Genomic DNA, 22,441 nt, shown 5'->3' with positions numbered 1-22,441 from the left:
ATAACTATCTATTCTGTTTCCTTTTCCTAGGGAGAGCTATCATACTTAGTCCCTTGCTCTATACCTACACTCAGTGGTTCTACGGTTGTTTCTAATGTCCGGCTATTATGAATAGAATATCCATAAACATGGTTGAGCAAGTGTCCTTGTGGTAGGATGGAGTGTGCTTTGAGTATATACCCGAGAGTGGAACAGCTGAATTTTGAGGTAGATTGATTCCCATCTTCCTGGGGAACCGCCACACTGATTTCCACAGTGGCTGTACAAGTTTGCGTATCACCGGCAGTGGATGCGTGTTTCCTTTACTCCACATCCTTGCCAGTATGAGCTGACACTTGTTTTCATTCATCTTAACCATTCTGATGGGTAGTTTTGATTTGCATTTCCCTGAAGGCTAAGGATGGTGAACATTTCTTTGTTTCTAACCATTTGAGTTTTCTCATTTGAAAATTCTGTTTAATTCTGTACCCTGTATTTTCCTTCTTGGTCCAATTTATTTGGTGTTCTGTAAGCTTTTTGTACCTTGATAGGCATCTCTTTTAGGTTAGGGAAATTTTCTCCCATGATTTTTTTGTTTGTTTGTTTGTTTTTCGAGACAGGGTTTTTCTGTAGCTTTGGAGCCTGTCCTGGCACTTGCTCTGTAGACCGAGCTGGCCTCGAACTCACAGAGATCCACCTGCCCCTGCCTCCTGAGTGCTGGGATCAAAGGCGTGTGCCACCACTGCCCAGCTCTCCCATGATTTTGTTGAAAATATTTTCTGTGCCTTTAGCTTGGGTTTCTTCTCCTTCCTCTCTTCCTATTATTCTTAGATTTGGTCTTCTTATACTGTCCCAGATTTCCTGGATATTCTGTGCCAGGATTTTAGAGTTAATGTTTTCTTTGGCTGATATATCCATTTCTTCTATCCTGTCTTCCACATCTGAGATTCTTGCTTCCATTTCTTGTATTTTGCTGATAAGAATAGCCTCTGAGGTTTCTGTTCAAGTTCCTAAATTTTTCATTTCCAGATTTCCCTCAGTTTGGGTTTTCTTTATTGATTCTATTTCCACTTTCAGGTCTTGGATGGTTTTTATTTATTTTATCCCACTTTTCATTTGGGTTTTATAGATTTCTTTAAGGCATTTATTCATTTCCTCTTTAAGGACTTGTGTCATATCCATAAAGGCTGTTTTACAGTCTTTTTCTTGTGCTTCAGCTATGCTGGAATGCTCAGGGCCTACTGTGGTATGGTTGCTCGGCTCTAGTTGAGACATGTTGTCCTGGTTTTTATTGTATTTTTACAATGATGTCTAGGCATCTAGGTTTGGGGAGATCGTCATTCTGGGTGCTGATATCTGGTCTTGTCTTTGTTGGGTCCATGTGTTGTTCCTTGGTTTCCGTTGCTCTCTCTGGTTGTTAGGAGAGTGTGGTGGCTGAGTTGCCTGGTAGGAAATTCTTCTGGGATCCTGATAGGTGTGGTCACTGGGATTCCTGGTAAAATGTGCTTCTGAGTATTAAAAACTGACACTTAGGAATGGGGATGGGCTGGGGGAAAAGGGGTCCACAGAAGAGAAAAAAGCAGGGTGTCCTACTGCTTAGTCCCCTGGGAATAGGGACAGAGAGTGAGGAGAGACCATAACAGGTGGTTCACTACAGATCTGGGGTTGAGACTGGGGGATTAGATCTGAAGGAGTGGAGGGAGAGGTGAAAGTCTCCAGTTAGCCTGCCTGCTTCCCTGGCCAAAGTGTTCCGCCTTTATTTGTGGAGACATGGCATCATTGCTGTGCCTGGAGTCCACTGTTTAGGCCAGACTGGCTGGGCGTTGAACTCTTGGCATCCTCCTGTCTCTGCCTTTCCAACGGTACATTACAGACTCCCAGCTGCCACTCATTCCAACTTTTCTTTTTCTTATTTTCTTTTGGTTTTTCGAGACAGGGTTTCTCTGTAGCTTTGGAGCCTGTCCTGAAACTCCCTTTGTAGACCAGGCTGGACTCGAACTCACAGAGATCGGCCTGCCTCTGCCTCCCGAGTGCTGGGATTAAAGGCGTGCGCCACTACCGCCCGGCTCATTCCAAGCTCAGGTTCTCTGGTCCAGCAGACACTCACCTCCTCAGCCCTCTTCTATGTAATCTGAAAACCTTTTATTTTCATTTTTCCTCTTTAAAGACATGAGTAGAAATGAAACGTACTAATGTAACTGAGAACAGGAGGGCCAGCGGGTCTCTTAGGGCTGTCTTCAGCCTTACAGAGCGATCCCCTCCTCCTTTCTGTAGTGCTGAGGATCAAGCAGGGCCTCGGGAACACCAGACAAACTCTCAGCTACTGAGCTGCAGCCCAACTCAGGCGCCTGTTTTTAGTTAGTTTGTTTGAGACAGGGTTTCACCAAGTAGCCCTGCCTGGCCTGGAACTTGTTATATAGACTAGGCTCATCTTGAATCAACTGCCTCTGCCTCTTGAGTGCTAGGATTAAATGTGTGTGCCACCATTCCAGGCCTTGCATGTTTTATTTCTAAAGGTTTATTGTTTGAATTATGCGAATGTGTCTGCGTGTGTGTGTGTGTGTGTGTGTGTGTGTGTGTGTGTGTGTGTATGTGTGTGCACATGCAGTTGCCTGTGGAGTCCAGAAGAGGGCACTCGATTCCCAGGAACCGGAGTGAGATTGTATGTCTCACTGTATGTCACGGGTGCATGGAAATAAACCTGTGTCCTCTGCAAAGAGCAGTAAACGCTTTAACAACTGAGCCATCTCCCCAGCTCATGGTTTAGTCATAAAGAGACAAATTAAGAATATTATATCAGACTAGAAGATGGGTTAGGAGGGTGGCTCTGGAGGGTGAGGTACTTGCTGCCCACCAGTGCGGGCTCTCCTGACCCAACTGACTGGCAGAGGCAGCCTAAACACTAGTTCCACTTTGAGTGACGCTCTACCTCAGCATACGAACTAGAGAGCAGTCAAAGAAGACAACCTACTTTAACTTCAGGCCTGCTTTCACATGTGCACCAACATGCAAAAACACACAAGCCACACATACGTGCATGCCACACAAACATCTTTTTTTAAAAAAAAATTTCATTTTATTTATGTGTCTGTGTGTATAGGTGCTCTGGAGGCCAAAGGTGGTTGTCAGATTCCCCTGAAGCTGGAATTGTAAGCCGTTCAGTGTCGGTGTTTGAACTCTGGTCCATTGCAAGATCAGAAAGTACTATTAACCACTGAGCCATCTCTCCAGCCCCTGCACACACATTCTTACCAAAAAAGATGAAGGGTGTGAATGTTTTCGCAATGGTTTAATGCTTCAGTAGCAAGTCTAGCACCTTTACATGTGGCTTCCATGTTTGGGTGGATTTGTGCTAATGTAGACAACTGGCACCATGCAAGCATCCTTTAATCCTGAAAACATGGAAGGAGCAACTATTTAGACTCCAGGGAGGGCCACAAAGACTCCAGGGAGGGCCACAAAGCAGGGTAGGGGAAGAGTGTGCTGTTTCTAACTTGTTTCCCTTTTCGTGCTTTTGTGTGTGTTTGTATGTGTATGTGTGTGTGAGGGGGGTGTGCTGTGGTGTATGTGGGCAGGCCAGAGGACAACATGTGGGAGTCAGTTCTCTGCTTCCATCGTTTAGGTCCTGGAAGTTGAGCTCTGGACTTCAGACTTGGCGGCAAGTGCCTTCACTCCCGAGCCGTCTCACTGGCCTGAACAACGGTTTCCTTTCAAATTTATTTTTACAATCTGTAATAGAAAGGTGGTGAACCTGGCTGTAATGGCGCATCCTTTAAGCCCCGCACCAGGAGGCAGAGCCAGGCAGATCCCTGTGAGTTTGAAGCCAGCCTGGTGCCGGTTTACTGTGGAGGCTTGTATCGCGGAATCTATAGCTGCAGTGCACGCAGCAGCCAGCAGATGTCAGCAGGGAGTCGATTTGAGAGTGAAGCATGAAAATAGAACTCAGCAAGCTTGAGGTTTTTTTTCTCTTCTGCTCATCAATCCCCAACCACGCTGCCTCAGCTTTCTCAGACACTCTCCAATCTTTCTCTGGCAAAGTGCTACTTGCTGTATCTTCCCAACAGAGCCTGCTGTGCTTCTTCCCCAACCAAAGAGGGTCCAAGCTCTCTTCCTTCTTCTCAGTCATTAACATAATGAGGTCATCAGAAATGAAGGGGGGAGGTGATGCAATGTCTGCTGGACTCCATAACACATTTCTTTCGTTTTTATTTTCTTTTTTCCTACGTTTTTTGAGACAGTGTCTCAATATGTAGCCGTGAACTCACAGAGATATACACCTACATGCCTCTGCCTCCCAAATGCTAGTATTAAAAGCTCGGCATGTGCCTCTCTCTCTCTCTTTTTAAAAGTATTATCTGTGTGCCCATGTGAATTTGTGTGCACCCCATGCATGCAGGAGCTGAACTGGAGTACTTGTGTTGTGAGCAGCTATGTGGGTGCTGGGAACCAAACACAGGTCCCCTGCGAGAGCAGTCAATTCTCTTAATCATTCCAGTTCTGCAAGCCTCTTAGGGTCAGAGACCACTGCTGTGCTGGTTTGAATGAAAATGGTCCCCATAGGCTCATAGGGAGTGGCACTTTAGGAAGTATGGCCTTGTTGGAGGAAGGGTGTCACTGGCGGTGGGCTTTGAGGTTTCAGATGATCAAGCCAGGCCCCCCCCCCCCCCGCCCTCTCTCTCTCTCTCTCTCTCTCTCTCTCTCTCTCTCTCTCTCTCTCTCTCTCTCTCTCTCTCTCTCTCTCTTCCTGCTGCCTGCTGATGATCCAGATAGAGAACCCCAGCTCCTTTCCCCGCACCATGTCTCCCTGCAAACTGCCATGTTTCCTGCCATGCGGCGAATGGACTAAACCTCTGAAACTGTCAACCAGCCCCAGCGAAATGTTTTCCTTTATAAGAGTTGCTGTGGCTGGGTGGTGGAAGCGCATGCCTTTAATCCCGGCATTCGTGAGGCAGAGGCAGGCGGATCTTTGTGAGTTCAAGGCAAGCCTGGTCTACAAGAGCTAGCTCCAGGACAGGCTCCAAAACTACAGAGAAACCCTGTCTCAAAAAAAAAAAAAGGTTGCTGTGGTTGTGGTGTCTCTTCACAACAAAGACGATGGTTGAGTTCTGTCATCTCCTACCTGGTGATGCCTGGTGCACAGCAGGCAATGAGAGAAAGACCTGTGACTCTGAGCATCAAATTAAGTAGATGGCTTTTGATACCTGGATATCAGGCTGCACTCACAGTCAATATTTCCCCCCTTTAATTCAAGTTGTCATTTAGTCAATCCCTTCGTTTCGTTAAGATGTAACAGAGAGATGTGGACAGAACTTGTACAAGGCAGGTTTTGGCAATAGGGAAAACACCATGACAAAGGGCTGTTTAGCTGTCTCCCAAAGGGTATCCACATTAATTTCCAGTGGAAGACTCCCACCCTGATCCAGCCTGTCTTGTCACAGCTATGGATTCAGGAAGGCATCCTCCTGCTTAGCTTCAGTATGGCGTTCCTCCTCTGCCTTCTGGGATAATCACCCTTTGAAAAGGCAGCCCCTTTCACCTGTGAAAACAGCGCCCTGGCAATCCTGAGGTTCTGAGTTCAGCTGGACCCACGTGGTGGCGGAAGGAGAAAGTCAGCTCCACAAAGTTTGTCCTTTCCCCTCCACAAGTGTTCACGCTCGAGTGTGAGTGCACACAATAAAGAAATGTAATTCAAAACAGCTTCTCAGCCAAGCATGGTGGCACACACCTTTAATCCCAGTATTCCGGGGGCAGCGGCAGGCAGATCTCTGTGAGTCTGAGGCCAGCCTGGTCTACTGAGTGAGTTCCAGGACAACCAGGGCTATGTAAAAAGACCCTGTCTATACAGAAAAACAACAAAATCTCAGTTTCTCAAGCACCTAAGATAGTCTCTGAGTCAAGCACCTGCATTTAGTTCCTCCATCTTCTCTCGGGAAGCCTGGTTTCCAGTCCTCCTGTACTAACCACGCTTTCACCTGCGCCCGCATGGCCAATTCTGAAGCATCTGTCACTGCAGAGGACCTCTTTGAGAGAGGGTCTTGCTGTGCAGCTCGGGCTGACCTCAAACAAGCAGAACCCTCCGCCAGCCTCTGCCTGCCACATGCTGGGATTGCAGGTGTGTGCAGCCCCACCTAGCAGTCCTCCGCGCTACAATTTTACTAACGAAATCTACAGCTACTCACGTCCTTCCGTTCGCTTCTTACTCCTGAACGATCATGTAATTGCATAACTAGAAAAAGACCTGAAGTTAATATAAATTTATCAGTTATCCAGAGCAGATCCCGAGCCAATGAGATCACCTGAATGCTTATGAGAAACAGATTTCTGGGTCTCATCCACAGCGATTTTGCTTCGATAGACTTTTTGTTAAAAGCCTCCCAGGTGACGTTACTGTGCAGTTTGTTTTGGAAGGCTCCTCAGCACCTGATGTCCAAAACTTACGTAACAGTACAGGCGATGTTTTCCTTGTTAGACTTGAACCTCTACTCTCACAGGGAGCTTACCACCGGGTGCTCCAGGGTATAATCGTCCTTCCAACTCCCTGAGTATGCATTCTTTGGTTTGCAGGTATATGAGGTATACGACCTCTGGGGCCTATCTACTATTAATAGGATATGATCAGAAGATCTGTTATATAGGTCACAGCAAAGAGGCATTTGCAATGGAGTTCTTTTTCAACAAAGAAGCGTGAGTATTTAAAATATAGTAGAACTGGGGCTGTACCTCAGTTTGTACAGTGCTTGCTGAGGATGCATGAAGTCCTGGGCTTTATCTCCAGCACCGCACTAATCCTAGCTCTCGAGAGGTAGAAGCCCCACGTCAGCTTTCTTCGTTACAGAGAAAGTGGGTTTGAGACCAACCTAGGATACATAAAGACCAACCTCAAAAAAGCAACTAAATGAATGTAAAATGAAATCTGCTATGTTATTTTCACATGAAACTGAGGGTTCGATAAAAGTGATCATTTTGAGCTTCTGTTCTCACCAACCATAGTTCCAAAACCTTTGCTTCACTATCTTTATCATCTGTAACAGGTCTTTCTTTGGATCCACCAGCTCCCGAACAATGACATGGAGATTTTTTATTAGTTATGAAAGCTTGGCCTTAGCTCACGCTTGTTTCCAGCTAGCTCTTAAAACTTGCCAGGTGATGGTGCACGCCTTCAATTCCAGCGCTCGGGAGGCAGAGGCAGGTGGATCTCTGTGAGTTTGAGGCCAGCCTGGTCCACAACAGCTAGTTCTAGGACAGGCTCCAAAGCTACAGAGAAACCCTGTCTCAAAAAAACAAAAAACCCTTAATTTAACCTGTTTATATTAATCTACATTTTGTCATGTGGCTCGTTACCTCTCCTCAATACTATACATCTGATTTTCTTTACATGTGACTGGCTAATCTCCTACACCTCAGATTCTTTCCCAGAGTTCCTATCTCTCCCAAGAAGTCCTGCCTATCCTCTCCTGCCTAGCTATTGGCTGTTCAACTCTTTATTAAACCAATCAGAAGGCCTTAGGCAGGTGAGGAAGGATAGAGACACACCTTCACACATATCCACTCTCCTATGGGTGGGTGATGGATCTCAAAAGGCAGCCTCTTTGCCCAATATGCAAATCTCCTAGTCCAGTGCCTGGTCCACAGTGCCAGCTGGGTAACTCAGGATGAATGAACTTGCCATCTCTGGAGCTTTGTGGAGCCAGGCTTCAAAACAAATACTCCGCTTATATAGCTCATCTTGTGAAAACACATTCATTTGGGGCTGGATGGACGGCTCAGTGGTTCAGAATGTATGTTTCTCTTCCAAGGACCCGAGTTCAGTCACCAGCACCCATATTAGGCAGGTCACAGCTGCCTAAAACTCCAGTTGCAGAGGGATCCATCACCTCTGGCCTTCAGGGGCACACAAACACACAAAATAAAATGTTAAAAACTTTATTACACTTGTTCATACCTGCATGCGCGTGCGCGGTGGCCAGAGGACACCCGTGGGAATCGGTCCTCTCCTCCTATCACACAGTTCCAGGGTTCCAGGAATTGAACTTGGGCTGTCAGGCTTGGCAGCACATGTCTTTATCCACTGAACCATTTCCCCAACCCCTGAATAGCTTATCTTTAGTGTCAAGGCTCTGTGATTTAGGGGCATGCTTTTTACTTTAGTCGGGTGCCAGCTATCTGTTTCTGTGAAGTGTGACTGGGACACAGCCAGGTTTGCTCATTTGAACAGTCTGACTGCTCTTCACATCACAATCGCCGACTTGGCACAGGAGAAGCTGTGCAGACCCGGAGATCTGAAATATTTGCCATTTGACCCAGGGCAAAGTTAGCCAGGCCCGACATTGTGGTTTCTTTGATGGTCTGAGCTATATGCCGAGTTCATGAAGTAGTCATGACAGGACAAAAAGGTCAGACATCAGCTGGTTTCTTTTCCGTGTCAAGCAAGCGAATAGGTCAGGTTTCTGCACCCTAAGTGGAGGCTCCTGTTTGCCAACCCAAGACCTACCGAATATACCGACCGCAAGGCTGGTGCTGCTTCAACAGTAACCAACCATAAAGGGAAGGAAAACGTGTTTTCGTAATGCTGCACTGTTAGCAGTTGCTGACCTAAGCATGGAAATCCTACCCGCTTACTAATTAGAAGAAATTAAGTTTTTTGTTCCCCATTTCCCCAATGTAAATCTGCTATGATTCACTGCATACTCCAGCGATGTACATAGTCCAAATAAAAAACCCTGTCCCGAAAATCCAAAACAAAGTATTGATTTTATGCTTATGGGCGTTTTGTCTGCATGATGTCTGAGCATCACATTTATGCCTTGTGTCCAGGGATGTTGTTAGACATGGAGTTATTGGAGTTACAGAAGGTTGAGAGCCCCCATGTGGGGGCTGGGAATTGAACCTGGGTCCCCTGTAAGAACAGCCATGGCTTTTAACCTTACTCAGTTCTAGTGATATTTCATTTTGTGTTGTAATAAATAAAGCGTGCCTGAAGTTCAGAGAGTAAAAGAGTGGAACTGGGGATTCCTGGAGGCAGGACGGCCATTTTGGACTGAGGTGGCGGCAAGAGCCAATGGCTGGCTGTTTTGCTTTTCTGACCTTCAGGTTGAACCCCAATTTCTGTCTCTGGGTTTTTATTAGTCATACTACATTGAGATATCAGCCCCCTAAATATTTCCTAGTATATTATTTCAGAACTGTCTATTCCAAGCACTGAATACTCCCAGTAGGGATAGCCTGAATTTAAAAAGCTACTTACAGTCTGAGAACAGAACTGCGCACTTGGAAGAGACAGCAGCATTCAAAGTTCAAGGTTCACCAAGACCATGTAGCAGCAAGGCTCCGCTTCTAAAAGAAGCCACTCACTAAAAACTGAACCATAGCAGCATTTTTTCTCTCTCTCTTTCTTTCTTTCTTTCTCTCTTTCTTTCTTTTGAGACTGGGTTTCCTTGGCTATTCTGGAACTCACTCTGTAGTCCAGGCTGGCCTTGAACTCTTAAGTTTCCGGCGACTTGGCAAGCTATCTAGATACCACACTGAAACTTCAACCTAAACTTGACCATTTGCTAAAAGATACTGACTGGTCAAGGTTCGTTTTTAGTAGTGAATTTAAGTGATTTTTGTTGTTTTCAAGCAGCCTAGGCTGGCCTCAAACTAGAATCCTTCCTGCTGGGATTCTAGGAGGTGGCACCACACTTGCCTATCAGTGTCTGATAATTCTGGAGTCTGAATACATCAGGATCAACAGGCTACCTCTACACATCTGGAACCAGGAATGAAACTTAGACTGACCGTCAATAACTATTGCTTTTACCAAGTGCCAAGTCATAGTGCCAGATATTCCCCCTTGACAGGCATTCTACACCCCAATCCACAACTGAAAATTAATTCAGGGGCTCAGCCACCAAAAGCTGTGCATCTCAGGCACCAGAGCCAGGACCCAAGCAGGGCTCACAACCATGGTGTTGAAAACTGCACACCGGTAAATAAGGAGTGGATGTAAGTTACTACATACAACACCAGATAACAGGATTAAAACATGTATGTTGTCTGGGTAAAGACAGTAGGCTGAACGCATATCCTCTCTCCTGAAACTCCCTTCAGTAACAGTAAAGGTTTCTGTCCACTTTAAGGTTAAAATCTCAAAGGGCAGAAGATGAGACAACAGTTACAAAAAGTTGTAAGCTGGAAAGCAAAAGCCAACAGCATGAAAAAAAGCAAAGCAAAACAAGAAATAAAAAATAATAAAATAGAGCCAGGCGGTGGTGGCGCACGCCTTTAATCCCAGCACCCCGGAGGCAGAGGCAGGCGGATCTCTGTGAGTTCAAGGCCAGCCTGGTCTACAAAGGGAGTTCCAGGACAGGCTCCAAAGCTACAGAGAAACCCTGTCTCGAAAAACCAAAACAAAAACAAAAACCCCCAAAAAACCAAAATACAAACAACGCACAAAAACCAAAACAAAGCACAAAACTTAAGAGAACTAACGGATGGTATGACTCAAGGTTTAACATGGTGATCCACTGCTCAGCACAGTGAATTAAATACACACCCCAGTGTGTCACCGTGGAGGACGACTAGGACACCAGATCCTTGTTTCTTGGGAAGGAAGAATTAGGCCTTGCACAAAGTCCAGGACTCAGAATGGTTTCAGGTTTCTCAACAGACTCTAACCCACAGCCAGTGTCTCAGTGCCTTCAATTCCTAAAGTCCCAAGGTTCCAAGCCAAAACTTTTTTTTTTAAAAAATATTTATTTGTTATGTATACAGTAGCCTATCTGTGTGTATGCCTGCAGGCCAGAAGAGGGCACCAGACCTTATTACAGATGGTTGTGAGCCACCATGTGGTTGCTGGGAATTGAACTCAGGATCTTTGGAAGAGCAGGCAACGCTCTTAACCACTGAGCCATCTCTCCAGCCCCAAGCCAAAACTCTTACATGCATCAAACATGTGAATAGAAAAAAAGCAATTTTCACTTCAGATAGGTCTAGACATGTTTACCTCCTATGTCAGGGCACCATGAGAACAAACATTAGCAAACAAGAGACCCAGTGCGGGACCAGAAAAGGCTGTTCCCAAGTTATAGCCGTACACAGTCTAGAGGGAGCAGCAAAGGCTCCCTTGGAGATTCCCTAGGGAAGATGAGGAGACGCGCTGTCTAACCAGACAACAGAATGGAACAATTTTGGTACCTGGTAAAAAAGTGAGCTAATCCAGTGGGAAGTTCACTGGAAAGTTAAATCTTAAAAAAAAAAAAAAAATGGGGGGGGGGTGTAAAGGAAGAATATGTAGGAAAAGAAAACCATCAGTCTAACCAAAATCACACAGGAAGCGGGCAATACCTAAAACAGAAACTATGACAGCACCATCACGTTACTAAGAGACACACTGGTAGAGCTGGAGAGTGGCTAAGAGTGTTGCTGGTCTTGCAGAAGGTCCAGTACTCGCATGGCAGTTAATAAGCACCTATAACTCCAGTTCTAGGGAATCCAGTGTCCTCTTCTGGCCTCCATGGGCACCAGGTACTTGCATGGTACACATACACACATGCAGGCAGACACATATATACATAAAATAATCTTAAAAACAAAACAAAACTCATAGACATTAGTTAAATAGAGTCGGGTGGTGATGGTGCACAGATTTAATCCCAGCACTCAGGAGGCAGAGGCAGGGGGAATCTCTGTGAGCTCAAGGCCAGCCTGGTCTACAGTGCGAGTTCCAGGACAACCAGGACTGCTAATAGAGAAACTTTTGTCTTGGAAAACTGAAAAAAAAAAAAAAAAGTTAAAAAGGTAAACATGAGCAATTGCTTTGGAAGACTGCCCCTTTAGCCAACAAACTTAGAGAACTATTTGATTTTTCAAAGACATTTCCCTATTTTTCGTGATGTTTGTATTTTCAGCATCAAGCACAGTTCATTAAGATTTTGGCAGAGAAGCATACTGCCACATAAAGTTCAAAAGAAACTCACTACGGGGGCAATAGTCACGATATTGCAGTAGTGACGGACATCATCAGCAAAAAGTGGGACCAAAACAAACAAAAAGCCAGAAACCCAAGCTTTTTCATCAGAATGTTTATTAAAAATATAGACTGATGGTTCTGTGCCTAAGTGTCACTGTGGGTGTGTGCTGACTCCCAAACAGGCTCTTCACAAATACACTTGGAGCGGAAGTTGTAAACAGAAACGACTGCCATTTCAGACACAAGCCCCTCGGAGTCTGACATCTTGACAGTCCCATCAACACTCACAGAGATGGATAGCACGGGCTCGCGGGCACACCATGACCACAAGACATCTTTTTGCACTTCCCAAATACTTTTATATTTCAGCTATGAAGGTCAGTTCCCAAGGCCCGACGTGTTCTTAACAAGGAGAGTTTTTATGTCCATTTAATCAGTCTTACACCTTTCTGGGCCAATTCATCTGCAGACAGGAGGAGAAACTGTCACCAGGTTCTTCATGCCATGCATCCGCGGGACTCCCAATCCTCATATGCTGTCCAACTTCTTTAAGATATACGGAGCTGAAAGAAAAACCCCAAATTAGGTTTTATTCTATGAGTCCACAGTAAAGGAAAAAGCTTTATGAAATATGGTTTTGGAAACAACTCCCAAACCTCTACTAGGATCACTCTCACAAGGGATTCCAGTGTGACTCAATTGCCATCGCCATAGAGTATACCCTTACAATCAGCCTCTTTCCTCCAGGTCATAAACAACTCCAGTGGTCCTGGACTGTGGGGACCTTTGATTTATTTTGCAGTACTGGGAGAGGCCTTACACAGTCCAGGCAAGCACTTTCCCAAGGGAAACCTCTAGCTCTGGGGATTTACTCTAACCTAAATAAACAGACTAAAATCCTAACAAGTGAGAATTAGGTTCAATTCCCAATCCTGGGAAAACCAATGACTGGAAGAAGGCATGGGGTAGGGAAACCCTGAAAGAGCAGACGCCCGCTGTTTTCTCTGATCCGACCAGTCACTTATGCCCTTCCATGCTGGTGTGATAACCGGTGTACCAAGAGCTGTGTGGAATACTAAGTGACATTACTACAACGAGAGATGAGCCAGCTGTTAAACCTGTCCGTTGTCAATCAGGAGGACCTGAGTTCAGATTCCAGCACTCACATCTGGCTGCTCACAATCACCTGTTTTAACTCCAGTTCCAGAGGTTCTAACACCCTCTTCTGGACTGTGCAGGCACCTGCAGGCATGTGGTTCACATACAGACAGGTGGACAAATAAAAAATCTTTAAAGAGTGATAAACTGGTGCACATCAAACACAAAGACCATGAAGCTGACGTTTTCTCGGCAGTTCTTCTACAAGGAAAGGTTAAGAGGATGGAAAAGGAAGCAGTTTCAAGAAGCTGTGGATGAGCAAGATGACTTGGGCATCTCTCCTGGAGAGGCCAGCAAGACCGAGAACACAGAAGAAGTGAGTGAATGAGGCCTCCACCCCAGCGAATTCCAGGCCAGCCTCGGTGTGTTCTTCACACACCTGAGCCACTCCTGCCTCTGCCTGCACAGCAGCCAACTCTACACAAGCCAAGCACGGAACAATGAGAAGGACACTGTACTGAGATCGAGGGTCAGTCAATTCTTTTTTTTTTTTTTTTTTTTTTTGGTTTTTCGAGACAGGGTTTCTCTGTGGCTTTGGAGCCTGTCCTGGAACTAGCTCTGTAGACCAGGCTGGTCTCGAACTCACAGAGATCCGCCTGCCTCTGCCTCCCGAGTGCTGGGATTAAAGGCGTGCGCCACCATCGCCCGGCTGAGGGTCAGTCAATTCTGTTAAATCATTAGAGGACTAATTTTAATTTTTTTTAAAAAATATTGTCAGACAGTAGTGGCACACACCTTTAATCCCAGCACTCTGGCGGTAGAGGCAGGCGAACTCATCTCTTTGAGGTCGAGGCCAGCCTGATCTACAGAGCTAGTTGCAGGATAGCGAGCGCTACACGGAGAAACCCGGTCTGAACCCCTCTCCTTCCCCTCAGAAAACCACTATTATTTATTGTGTGTGTTCTGTGGTGTGTGCACGCGTGCTTGCATGCCTCGGTGCAGGTGTGGAGGGCAGAGTACAACTTCCGGGAATTGGTTCTCTCCTGCCACCAAAAGCGTGGATTCAGCTTGGAGGCAGAGACCATTTGTCAGTCTGTCTTTAACCCTCATGTGCCCCTTGAACTCAAGCTCTCGGTTGTAAAAGGAACAGAGATCAACTAACGAAATTAACTTTGGCGCAATGGTGAAATCAAATACTTCAGGTATTCTCGGTAGCTCCTCAGACGCCCATCCTTTCTCTTTTTGGAAAAAGGAAAACCAACTATTTATTTCACCCTCTGTACAGATAAACACAAAGAAAGCAAATCTTTTCGGATTTTAAAGGCAAGAAGAGAAGTGCCTGGTACAGAGTAAGAGGTCGGGATTCTAGGTCAGGTTTATTCTGAATCGCCAAAATGACCTTGGGTTATCCACTTCCCAGGGACCGTTTCTAGGTTTGCCAAATGTGGGTATTGCTCAAGGGATAACACCTAAAGATCTTCAAGCACAAACGTGGGGCGAGCAAAGGTGACTTAGCCATGCGCCCTCGGCCACCACGTGCACTTGGCACATTCTCAGGACCCGCAGACCTCTAGAGAGGGCACGCAGTTGGGTCGCCCTGGACATGCAGGAGCCCTCCAGCCCGCCCTGCTCTTCCTAGGATGCTCAGCTCAAGGCCCCACGACAGCGTGCAGGGCTGGGGTGGACGTGTGGCCTCACGGCCACACTCCCAAAGGACACTCACTGACTCGCAGCAGGGCCACGTAGATGAGGAAGTTCCGAATGGAGGAGATCACATCCTCGCGCATCTTCCGCTTCATCTCCTCAGGGTCCAGCTTCGGCGCGAGACCCTCGATCCGGAACATCGCGGCTCTTTCTCCAAAGCTTGCAGGCGCTGCACCTTCCCCTCCTCCAGCGGCCGCCCTGCACGCACCCGAACTCAGCCAGACACTACTTCCTGTCCCACCCCTCGTTTCCGTCCTGCGACGGGAACCGGCGAGGGACAATCCGCATCCAGCCGGCGTGCATCTGAAGCAAGGAGACCAGCAGGGGGCGACCGCAGTCTTAAATCTCAGAGTCTTGGTGAACTGTTTCTTAGTCTGTACCAACTGTAAAGTTGTTTTATGATTTCCAGTAAGGAGGCATCTGAACGTGGACCACCATAAATAACAATAACTAGCATTTATAGAGTACCAGAGACAGTATATCGTGAATTGCACATTATAATTTTCATTTTCTAGATACGAAAATTAAAATACACCAGCCTGAAAAAACTTAGTTGAGAATGTAGTTCATTTGCCAAATCGTTTACTTAACAGGCATGAAGCCCTGAGTTCAAGCCCTAGCACCGCGTAAACTTCGTGTGTAGCTGTTTGTTTTCTGTAGTGATAAGCGGCATCAAAGCAACTTGGAGAGGAAAGGGTTTATTTCCCCTAACCTGTTATAGTCTTTCATCCAGGGAAGCCACAGCAGGAACTCAAACTGGCATCTAGAGGCAGGAACTGAAGCGAAGACCAAGGAGGGGATGCTGCCCTTATCTGTTAGCTTGCCCTGGTCTCCCCAACTATCTTTCTTACACAACTCAAGACCAACCGAGGGTTGGCACTGCCCACCATGGGCTAAACTCTCCTCCAGTAGTGGTCATGGCGAAGCCCCTCACAGACCCACCAACAAGCTAGGCTGGCGGAGACCGGTCCTCAATTGAGGTTTTCTCTTCCCAGGTGTCTCTAGTTTGTGCCCAGATGACAAAAACTACTCAGCGTAGTGCAGCACACCCGTGTTCCCCGCTCGTGGTTGGAAAGAGGATCATAGTTCAAGGTCAAGGTGGGAACAGTGTCACACACCCTTAATCTCAGCCCTCAGGAGACAGAGGCAGAAGAATTACCGCAAATTCAAAACCAGCCTGGGTTACAAAGCAAATCTGGACTAGAGATGCTGTCTCAAAGAACAAACAAACAACTCCAAAATAAACAAACAATGACCTGCCCAAAACAAAACAAAACAAAAAACAGTTTCAAGTTTATCAGTGAGTTTCAAACCTAGTTAGACTTCTAGAACCCCAAAGACTGAGTTTTTGGACATTTCCCGTATCATTTCTGTACCCTCATTTTTGGAGTTAGCTGATCCTTACACATTCTGAGGCAGACCTTGGAACACAAGTGTGAGCCAAATTCAATCTGATTAACATTGTACAGATGAGAGGAAACCAACCGCACTGGCCGAGTTCTCAGACATGAATCAGCTAACTGGATTTTTTACATAATTCAATACCTGATTGTCTTTTCTTGAGTGCACACTGTATAACATCAATGAGTTGGGGGTTAAATAAGAACAATCATTTAGTAGAACAAATGATAGTGTTAGCATAACTTTCCACCTTCCTGATTGACAGAGTGTAAGACCCTGGGATTAGGGAGGAAAAAAAAATCCTCATCTGCATACTCAAGATTTAGTAAACATTTGCAACCGTGGACCAGCGAGGAGGCAGCTCTGGTGTGGGAGGGGCTGACTCCCAAGGAAGGGCTCCAACCCAGCCTTCAAGGGTTAAAGCAATGCCTGCCACCGCCCACATAGTCAGGAACAAGTCTCTGTTCCATTGGGACTCCAGTTTTTCAGTAGCAAAGGGAAGGCCTATGGCTAGATGCTCTAAGGTTCCCTCCCAGTTCTGACAATCTCTGCATTTTGACCCTAGTTGTAACACAGAGGGCAGAGTAGTTTGGAGTGTGTGGATGTCAATACATCATCACTGTGGCCAGATAGTGTGCTGGCTAGATTTTTGTCAAGTAGGCACAAGTTTGGGTCATCTGGGACGAGGGAACTTAAAATGAGAAAATATCTCCTTCATATTGGCCTGTGGGCAAGTCTGTGGGGCATTTTCTTGATTAATGATTGACGTGGGAGGGCCCCGCCTACTATGAGCAGTACAGTTGATCCTAGGTTGTATAAGAAAGCTTGCTGAGCAAGTCAGTAAGCAACATTCTTCCATGCCCTCTGTTTCAGTCCCTGCCTCCAGGTTCCTGCCTTGAATTCCTGCCTTGTTTCCCTTTGTGATGGATGACAGCCGTAAAATGGAATAAATTCTTTCTTTCCCGAGTTTCTTTTTGGTTATGGCATTTACCACATGAATAAAGCCAAATTAAAACAGGTAACAAAATAGCCGTATGTGTATTCTCCAAGGTATGAAAGAATCTAAATAAGATGATCTTACCACACATGGTGGCTCATGCCTTTAATCTCAGCACGTGGGAGGCATAGGCAGGAAGATCTCTGAGTTCCAGGCCAGCCTGGCCTACAAAGTGAGTTCTAGGACAGCCAGGGCTACACAGAGAAACCCTGTCTCTAAAAAACAAATCAACAAGGAGATATTCGTCTGAAAAGTGGGTGAAGCAGATTGGGAAGGAAATACCTAATTACATAATTCTGGTAACTTAGACTCCAAACACTGAGTTTAGATGTAGAAATACCTTTTTTTCTTTTCTTTTTTCTTTTTTTATTTTGCCTATACTGAGATCCTTTTGAGTAGTTTGGTTTCACAGAACGTCAAAGAAGGTATTAAATTAGCCAAAAGCTATGCTCATTGATTTTAAAAAAATGTAGATATTTAACACTCGAATTGAGTTTATCTAATGCTCCATTAAAGAGGCCCCTGTTTATGTCCATGTAGCAAATGGCTGGCCTGCTAAAAGGCAATGTCATTCCTAGATTTATTTATTTTTATTTTATGAGCATTTTTGCCTGCAAAGATATCTGTGTGCCATGTGTGTGTCTGGTGCCCAAGGAGGTCAGAAGAAGGTGTTGAATGCTTTGGAACTGCACTTACAGATGGTTGTGGGCCTCCTTGTGGGTGCCGGGAATGGAACTTGGGTCTTCTGTGAAAGCAGCAAGTGCTCTTGGCCTCTGAGGCTCCTTGTCAGTGCCAGGGCAATGCAGTTCGTATGAAGATCCCTTAAGAAGGTCTATTGGCTGCCTCATGTGAGGGAGAGGCATTAACTGGCTTGTGCAACCCCATTTCCTAGTCTGGATCTAGGATTGCTTCTGCATCAAGGATGCTCATCCTGGGGAACTTGGCCTCCTTGCCTTTGCATGGCCCCTGTAATCATCTTGGAGGAGACCCATAAAAACAGGCTCCCTATTTTAGGCTTTTGGATAGTGATATATATATATATATATATATATATATATATATATATATATATATATATATAAGCATATAGATGACGGTCTCATCCAATTACAGTGAGGCAAATTAAGAAATACGATGCCTCCAGAAGTCAGTATCGAATGGAGCCAATTTCCATCTTCGACTCCTCATTACTTTCCTTCTCTGGGTGCTGAATGAGTTAAGTCTCATCTTTGAAGTCACTGGTAACTCTCAAATGCTGTATTTCCAAGCTCACCATGTTTTCTGTTCTTTCTGTATAATGAATTAAAGGCTAAGAGCAAAGGATTTGCTGTGATGTGCACTGAGAAGCAAAAATAAAGAAGTATGCATACATAATTTAATATTGATATTTGTGTTCTTTAGTTTGATCACAGAGGAAATAGCAGCTGATGTCATAGCCTGTCTTGTTTTCCATTTAGATCCCAGGAGGGACTTAGGAGCCATTACTTTGACTCAATTTCCCAGACAACTCTCATGTAAGCGTTTGAAGTGTACAGCCAAACTGTAAGAGAATTAAGTATTTTAATCTCCATCACTGGGGAGGAATTTATTTGTGTATGGTCAGGGATTCACGGGTGATTCTTGATTGAGAAATTAACACAATATAAAATCTCAGTGAGCTTGTGCTTTGTGTGACCCATAGAAAACTATAGACTTTGGGTACTGAACAGTTCAACCTTTTTTTTTTAACATTACAGGGAAACTTGGGCCCAGAGAGGAGCTAGTTAAGGTAAGAGTGATTTGGGTAGATCTCTGGCCTCTAGTTCTGCATTTCCTCCCGTGGTCTCCTGCTAGTGTGAATACTTTCATTGATAGTTCTCCCCCAAGAGATAAGGACAGAAAGAATGGAGGCCCTTTCTGCCTTTGGAAGGGCAGGGCTTACCCAGCAGGGGCCCCCTTTCCACACTCCCACACCCGTGAAGGCTGCTGATCTGGACTGAATTATTCCACTCCAATTCTGTCCTTCCTCACTCTTCAGGGGAGGGGTGCATCCTAGCACTCCCTGGACAGGTGCTGGGTGTGTTGGGGGCATTCCTTTACCTCTATGGTGCTGGAAGGAGAAAGATAAGGAATTGAAGTCCACCCTCTACTTCCCAACAAGTTCAAGGTTATCCTGGGCTACCTGAGACCCCACATCAAAGAAAACCAAAACAAAATAAAAATAAACTTGACTTTGAAGTCTACTCAGGACTCAGAATGAATGAAGCAAGACTCATGACGAGGAAGAGAGGCCTGGACTTTCAGAGACTGCAGTGTGGGGTCGGCCAGATGACTCAGCAGGCAGAGGAGCTTGCTGCCCAGACTGATGACCTGGGTCCCCCATGATGAAAAGACAACTCCGGCAAGTTGTCCTCTGACCTCTATACTTGTGCCTTCAACAGTAAACAAACAAATGAACAAACACTATAAAAGAAGTTTAAAGAGATGTTGCTGCTCAGGTGTGACGATGCACACCTTTGATCCCAGCGCTCAGGAGGGAGAGGCAGGCAGATGTGACAGCCGTGTCTATGGAGTGGGTTCCAGGCCAGCTGGGGCTGTATAATGAGACCCTGTGTCAAACAACAGCAACACGGAGATTGCTCTATGACAGATGCTTCCAATAGATAAGGTATCATAGTTACAGAAATTACTGCCTAGTGAGAGATTGACATCTTCAGGAAGGGGCTCTTTTGACCCTTAAAGAATAAAGTAATTTTGATAAACTCCACCTCACTGGCATCTACTCTCATTTTGGTAGTTAGACCTTCACCATCTGAATGATTTATAAGTATATGGTCCCCTTCCAAGAAGCCTGGAAGCAACTCAAGTGTAAGGAGCATTTGGTCCTTCTCAAGTCCCTCAGTCACTGGGGGCTCGTGTTTATATGTGATGAAAACTCACTATTCGTTGAGTGAATGAATGAATGAAAGGCCATGTATATATTAGGCTGAAAGGAAATAGTTCCCAAAGAAATTTATTCCAAATTGTATTCATTATATTTCTAAATAAGGATAGTTCTTACAGCTTTGGTAATTTGGCTTTGTTTGGCTGAGGAAAATCGGGGCCCAGTGAGATGGCCCAGTGGGTAAGTGCTATTGCTGCCAAGCCTGAGTCCTGGGGACCAAATTCATGTCATCAGGTTTGACAGCAAGTGCCTTTACCCACGAAGCCATCTGCCAGTTCATTTTTTTCCATTGTTTGTTTGATACAGGGTCTCACTGTATAGTTAGAGTTGGCCTAGAACTTGCTCAGTAGCTCAGTACACCAAACTGACCTTGAACTCACAAAGATCTGCTCAGCATATTTTTTAGTTAAAAAATTCCTGTTAGTGCATATTTATCATACAAAGTAATGGATTTCTTTGACATAATGACACTTTCATTCAAATATATTATTTACTATTGCAATAATTTGTCCCATTGCTCTCTCCTGTGTCCGTACTCAAACTAGGACCCTTCCTTTGCCCAAATAAAGTAGTTAATTTTCTACTTTCGAGTCATATCTATGTATTAATGTATGTATGTATGATGTATTATGTGTGTTTTTTTTTTTGGTTTTTTCAAGACAGGGTTTCTCTGTGGTTTTGGAGCCTGTCCTGGAACTAGCTCTTGTAGACCAGGCTGGTCTTAAACTCACAGAGATCCGCCTGCCTCTGCCTCCCGAGTGTTGGGATTAAAGGCGTGCGCCACCACCGCCCGGCTTATGTGTGTATTTTTATAGAGAAGTTTCACGTTTGACTTTCTGAGTCTATCTTATCTTACCTATCCAGATAGCCTTTGGTTCCATCTATTCTCCTGAGAGACACCCTTCTTCTTCATGCTGGACATTGTGTGTGTGTGTTCCACATTTCCTTTATCTAGACATCTGTTGATGAAAAATCTAGTCGTCTACAAAAGTAAGAAATGACCTGTAGGGTTGGGGAGATGCCTCTGTAGGTGAAGTGCTTACCTTGAAGCAAGGAAAGGGAGCCTGGGTTCATATGCCAGCACCCGTGGAAAAGGCGGATGTGGTGACCCAAGTCTGAAACCCTAACACTGGGAGGCAGAGAAGAGGGAGGATTCCTGGGGTTCATTGGCCACTCAGTCTTCCTGAAACGTGAGCTCCAGGTTCCATGTTAGGCCCTGTCTCAAAAAATAAGGTGGAGAGGGTCAGCAGGATGGCCTAGAGAGGGCTCTTACACCCAAGCCCAGTGACCTGAGTTTGATACCCAGGATCCATACAGAGGAAGAGAGAACTAATTCCTACAAGCTGTTCTCTGAAAATAAAAAATAAATCCAAAAACATAAGAGAGCAATAAAACATCCAGTGTTGACATCTGGTCATCATAAGTACACAGGATGCATGTGTACATAAGAACGCACATATGTACACACATACATATACCACACATATACACATGCACACTGAAAAACAGTATTATTGGGGCTGGAGAGGTGACTTAGTGGCTAAGAGCATTGACTGATCTTCTAGAAAACCCTGGTTCAATTCCCAGCACCCACATGGTGCTTGGTAATCACCTGTCACTCCCGTTTTAGGGGATTCTGCGCCTTCATATGGCCTCCAAAGGCACTGCATGCTTCTGGTGCACATACATACATGCTGGCAAAATGCCTATACACATAAAAATAAAATGAAGACAGCTTAAACTCTGACCTTTACATTTTATTGCTTTTATTTATCGATAACAATATAATTATTTGAAACCCATCTGATGTTTTTAATCACTCATTTTTAATTTAATAGTATATATTTATTCATTTATATTAATGATGTATTTATTCTTATATTATTTGCATGAGTGTTTGGCAAATTTGCATGCATGTACGTGCATTGCGTGTATGCCTTGTTCTCAGATACCAGAAGAGGGTTCTGATCTCCTGGAACTGAAGCTTTGGATGGTTGTGAAATCACATGTGGGTGCTGGGAACTGAAGGACAGCAAGTCATCAGGTGTGGTAGTGCCCACTTTTAGTCTCAGCATTCTGGAGGCAGAGGCAGGTGGATCTCTGTGAAACCAGGCCAGCCTGGTCTACACAGTGAGTTCTAGGGCAGCCAGAGCTACAGAGTGAGACCCTGTCTTAAAGAAGAAAAAAAGAGCAGCAAGTGTTCTTAAACACTGAGCCAGGCCGGGCAGTGGTGGCGCACGCCTTTAATCCCAGCACTTGGGAGGCAGAGGCAGGCAGATCTCTGGGAGTTCAAGGCCAGCCTGGTCTACAGAGCTAGTTCCGGGAAGGGCTCCAAAACGCCACAGAGAAACCCTGTATCGAAAAACCGAAAAAAAAAAAAACCAAAAAA

At 45.3% G+C, this 22,441-nt stretch overlaps 1 protein-coding gene across 2 annotated transcripts; it reads right to left on the bottom strand.

Moving 5' to 3' along the window:
* Positions 1 to 12,265: 12,265 nt before the first annotated feature.
* On the bottom strand, positions 12,266 to 14,965 carry Tomm5 (translocase of outer mitochondrial membrane 5). Of its 2 annotated transcripts, none has more exons than XM_075967303.1 (2): positions 14,751 to 14,965; positions 12,266 to 12,492 (listed from the first exon to the last, which is right to left on the bottom strand). In XM_075967303.1, the coding sequence occupies exons 1-2, from the start codon at positions 14,869 to 14,871 to the stop codon at positions 12,458 to 12,460; spliced, it is 156 nt and encodes a 51-aa protein (XP_075823418.1). In that variant the 5' UTR covers positions 14,872 to 14,965; the 3' UTR covers positions 12,266 to 12,457. The 2 variants fall into 2 exon arrangements, with proteins under 2 accessions (XP_075823418.1, XP_075823416.1); XM_075967301.1 differs by lacking the exon at positions 12,266 to 12,492 and adding an exon at positions 13,655 to 13,736 and having other exon boundaries at positions 14,747 to 14,965.
* Positions 14,966 to 22,441: the final 7,476 nt, after the last annotated feature.

Source organism: Microtus pennsylvanicus, chromosome 3 (assembly GCF_037038515.1).
Source record: "Microtus pennsylvanicus isolate mMicPen1 chromosome 3, mMicPen1.hap1, whole genome shotgun sequence".
In the NCBI taxonomy this organism is placed as follows: Eukaryota; Metazoa; Chordata; class Mammalia; order Rodentia; family Cricetidae; genus Microtus; species Microtus pennsylvanicus.
Note: the sequence above shows the minus strand (reverse complement) of the source record. Positions and strands in the feature narration are given on the sequence as shown.